This window comes from Pteropus vampyrus, unplaced genomic scaffold (genome assembly GCF_000151845.1).
Source record: "Pteropus vampyrus isolate Shadow unplaced genomic scaffold, Pvam_2.0 Scaffold3, whole genome shotgun sequence".
In the NCBI taxonomy this organism is placed as follows: Eukaryota; Metazoa; Chordata; class Mammalia; order Chiroptera; family Pteropodidae; genus Pteropus; species Pteropus vampyrus.
Genome location: NW_011888784.1, coordinates 2,729,547 through 2,734,489, shown reverse-complemented (window position 1 = coordinate 2,734,489; position 4,943 = coordinate 2,729,547). Strand labels below are relative to the sequence as shown.

General features: G+C 31.3%; 1 protein-coding gene across 1 annotated transcript in view; it reads left to right on the top strand.

Annotated features, from left to right (window-relative positions):
* Window positions 1-4,943, top strand: part of ME2 (malic enzyme 2) — a 47,931-nt gene that overhangs the window by 32,612 nt on the left and 10,376 nt on the right. Inside the window, exon 13 of the mRNA XM_011360516.2 lies at window positions 3,921-4,023. Coding sequence (XP_011358818.1) covers window positions 3,921-4,023 — 103 coding nt within the window. The remainder of the gene's footprint in view (window positions 1-3,920; window positions 4,024-4,943) is intronic.

The following is a 4,943-nucleotide window of genomic DNA, read 5'->3' as shown; positions in this document are numbered from 1 at the left end:
CTGTAATGAAGTTGCTGTTTTCCGCCTTATTTATTACAGGAGTTGCAGGAGCTGGCCGACTTTTTACTGCTGATGTACTCAAAGCCATGGCCGATATCAATGAAAGGCCTATAATATTTGCATTAAGTAATCCTACAGCAAAGGCTGAGTGCACGGCTGAAGAAGCATATACATATACAGAGGTATTAATCAGTAATAACTGAATGAATTGGTTGTCTGTTATTTTCCCTCAATTAGCCTGGTAGTTATACATTCTTGCATAATTCTTTTCTTGGTTACTCTGGAAATTACAACATGTGTCCATGAATTATCAGATTCTGATATATTATTGCTTATAACACTTCTGGAAAGTAATTACCTCATAACTGTATTTTAACCCCCTCATGCCTTTTGTGCTGTTGAACATTTTAATTCTCTATATTTTAAACCCCAAAAGACATTGTTGTTTTAAACAAAAATTATTTATTTAGATTTACCTACATTTTAATATTTGCTGTTGCCACTCATCTTTCCTTCATGTTGTGCTTCTATCTAGGATCATTTTCCTTCTATCAGAACTTTCCTTAATATGGGTCTGATGAATTCTCTTGATAATTTCTTTATTTTGCCTTCATTTGAAGAATATTTTCACTGTGATTAGAAGTAAAAATTGGTAAATACTTTATTTCAGCACTTTAAAGATATCATTCTGTTGTCATCTGACTTCTGTTTTTCTTTTGATACATCATTTTGTCTTGGGTTTAAGCAGTTTTGCTACAATGGACCTATGCGTGGTTTTCTTTGTCTTTATTTCCACTTGTGGATTGTAGAGCTCTTGAATATGTGGCTTACTATCCTCTTTTGGAGGGTCAGGGAAGTTATTTTGGAAATATCCCTGATTTGGTCACTTTCTCTCTCCTCTTGTGGGACTCTAATTATGTGAATGTTTAGACTTTTTCACCATATGTCATATATCTCTTACACTATTTTCTATGTATGTCATCCTGTTTGCTTGCTGTGTGTTTCAAGCTGGTGATTTTCTTTGGACTTATTTTCCAGTTTGCATAGTCTCTTTTTAGCTGTGCTCATCTGTTGTCAAGGTCTTAATTTTATTGTATTTTTCATTTGTAGAATTTGTATTTGATTCTTTTTATAATAATTTACTAATTTAATGACACAGACTTAAAAGCACATGTTATAGAAATAATCAATTTACAAATACTGCTTCCTTGCCCTCACATTTCAAGAAACAATTCTTCTGACCCTCTTTACTTGTTTTTCATCAGTGTTTATGAGGACCATTTTTTTTGAGTCATCAGCTGTCTGTAACGAATTTTTACTTTTATCTAAATTGTTTGAGATTTAGTTCTTTTGCATTCTTTGATACTGCCACTTATTGAGTTATATCCCAGTTATAACTTTCTGCTTATATATCATTAGGGCAATTGTTTTTTTCCTAGTGTTCTGTAGGGATATGTTTGTAATTTCTACAATGTAATCACTTTCTGTATTGTTCTTATAAGTGATCTTTGTGCGGCTCTAGGAAGTCATTTTCATTTTAACACAAACTTTTTGTTTTTTAATTTTTTTTTCAATTAGAGTTGACATTCAGTATTATTTTATATTAGTTTCAGGTGTATAGGAAGTGATTTTTAAAGACTTGTTTACAGTGATACCCAGCAGTAATCATTGTTAGATAAATGTGGAGATAAATGTTTTTGTCTCTAATCTATTTAAAAAGTTTTTTATTATAGAAGATTTCAAACACATACAAAAGTAGAGACTAGCATAATTAACTGCCATGTGCCAATATCTACCTTCAAAAATAATCAACTCTTCGCCAGTCTTGTTCTACATTCTACACACCCCAGATTATTTTGAAGCAGATCACACAGACATCGTATCATTTAATTTTAAATATTATAGTATCTCTCTCAAAAGTTAAGGATTTAGAAAATTATAATCGGTATCATCACACCTCACAATTTTGATAATAATTTTTAAATGTTTATTTATTCCTTTTGATTGACTTGTAATGTTTGGCCAAAATTTTCTATCTTGTATTTAATTTCTTGAATATATGAATTCTAATCAGAGTTAATGTCTGATAGTAATAAATATCTTACTCAGTCCATTTCTGTTATCTTTCTTCCTATTGGTTATGCAGTCCTTGTCTTTTTGTTAAAGTTTAGTTTTATTTTTTGCTTGTTTCTTTATTGAGTGCTAGATAGCATGGATGAAGAACTATAGCAGTAATTTGAGGCTCTGGATGAAGCTTCCTTCAGAGGGGCTCTACCCTTATCTCTGGTGACTGTTAGTCTGGGCCCCTCGTCATAATCTAATCATAGCCCAGTCCCTGTGAGGCCTAATCTTGTTCCACAGTTTATCCTTTCTCCTTATGTGCACCACTTTGGGTATGAATCAAAGCCCTCCGGTTTTTATCAGCATCCCTCACCCTAGTGGTCACTGAACTTTTTCTCTCTCTGACATCATGAGACTCCTGATAGCTTTGCTGCTCAGGCTATCAGGCACAGATTTTGCTTTTCTATATTGCCAAAATAAAGTCTCTTGAATATTTATTTCCAACAGTTAAAAAATTGTTGAAACCTTTTCTTTCGAAATCATCTTCAAAGTCAGCATATAGATATCAAAATAAAATCAATCTCTTAAGTGTACTGTCTTACCTTTTACCAAAGCATGGTACTACTTTTAGCTTGATTGTTCATTCTATTCGCCAGTCTTTACTACTTACAACTATTGCTTATTGCCCCCAATATTAAATCTTAAGTCTTTTTTTTATATAATTTAATAAAATCAATAAGTTTCAAGTGAAATCTGAGTCTTATACAATGACTATTGGATAAATACACCCAATGTATCATGGCTTTGGCATTTCCAAAAAACAAAAAAATTTAAATGTTTTGAGCAGTTACTAGAAGAGTGTTCAAACATTTAAGAATTTTAATTTTTGAAAGAATAAATATGATTGTAATATATGTACATTATTGGAATAAATAAAAACTCCTTGAGGAGACTAGTTTGATGTACTTTCGCCAGATTTAAGATGAAACTTTTTTCATAATTTTTATAACATTGAAATTGGGTTATCTCTTAAAAATAATAAAAAAGCATTGTGTCATAGTTTAATTTCTTAATATTACATAAAATAATGGCATACATTTATATATTTTGAGTCACCGCTTAAATTTTTCATCTTTTGTTTTCAGCAGAGAGGTGTCTTGGTGTTACTCTCTAACAGGGCAACATGCTATTTTTTCTGGGGCCAGTGGTATGGTTACACTAGTGCCTCCTTTCTAAACTGCCTAATGGGGGTTCATTATAGCATAACAAAAAGACCATGGGCTTTGGAGTTATAAAAAATCTGGATTCCAGTTTAACTACTACAATTGAGATGTGTGACTTTTTACAAAGTATCTGGAAATATTTAAACTTTAGTGTTCTGATTCTATTTTATCAGTGAAATGGAGATGATGATAACCTCATAAAGGTTTTTATGTAGTCTAAATTAACTGAGTTAATACGTAGAAAGCCCCCGGTACACAGCCAAGGACAGCAGTTGTATAGTAATTGGTAGCAATTTAATTTTTGATCTTTTCCCCTTCATTCACAGGTATTTACATCAGTCTTTAATATTTGGGATGGTAGTTATTGGCCATTTACATTTTTAAATTTTTTTTAAGGAAATGGAGGTGTCAGATTTTTAAAAATTTAATGGACATTTTCCAACTTTCTTCAGATACATGATATGCATGAAACAAACCTCAATAAGGATTTTAGTGAAAGGATTATGTTATATATCAATTATGTCTGTCTGCAAGTAACATTGGTCTGCTTTACTATAGTATTTATTTATTTGAGTTTACCTCAGTTTTCTAGTCCATGTAGAGTAATAAAATTGAGGTTATTTTGTTTTTTAACAGGGAAGGTGTTTGTTTGCCAGTGGCAGTCCATTTGGGCCAGTGAAACTCAGTGATGGTCAGCTGTTTACACCAGGTCAAGGAAACAATGTATATATTTTTCCAGGTAAGTGCCACCTTTATTTATGTTATAGAGTACTAATTAATTACATATAAATACTTCATTGAATTCTTTAGAATTTAAGATTAAAGTGAACATTACTTGTAGGATTTTGGTATGAATATGCAGAGAAACTCAAGGAATTCAGCAAATCCAACTTATTCTATTTCCTCTGAAAATGTATATATTCATATTGTTCATTAAATTTGTTTTTATTTTAGAAATGTATTACATGGTTTAAAAATATGCAAAAGGAACAGAATGTTATAAAATTATTTAACCTTCTTTATTTCCTCTTGGTGTACCTCCTTATCACAGTTCTCAACTGTGACCATGGTCAGAGGTGAAATATAATAGTACACACATACCTTCAAATACTGTGCTTCCTCTCTCTACCTCTCAGTTTTTGTTATTACTACTTTTAGTTTTCCTGGTAGTTACCTTTATATAATAACATACTTAGAGAGCTTTTGTTAGCAACTTAAGATAGTTTTTAGCTTGCCACAGTGAAAAATGAAAAAAATGTTGGTGTTTTTTCTCATTCCATCTCTCACTTTTGGTTAGTTAATATTTCTCATTGTAGAGAGATTTTTGGATATTTATGTTGTATTCTGTTGTCTTCCATGCTTTATCTCTGGATTGATTCTGAAGTTACACGATCATATAAATATTATTCATTGCCTAAATGAGAGTGTTTTGATAAATAGAAGAGAATATGCAATGCTGTATCACAAAATTTTTGACACTCAGTCTTTCAAGTGTCAAATATAATGAATTTTTTAATTCCTTGCCAGCTTGCTTCATTTTTTTCTTGATACTACTTCACAGTGAGTTATTTCCTGTGTCCCATATTTCTTTATTCTTCTCTCTCTTGTACATGTGTGTTGTTCCTCTCTTAGTCTTGTTTTTTTGTTTTTTTTTTTTTT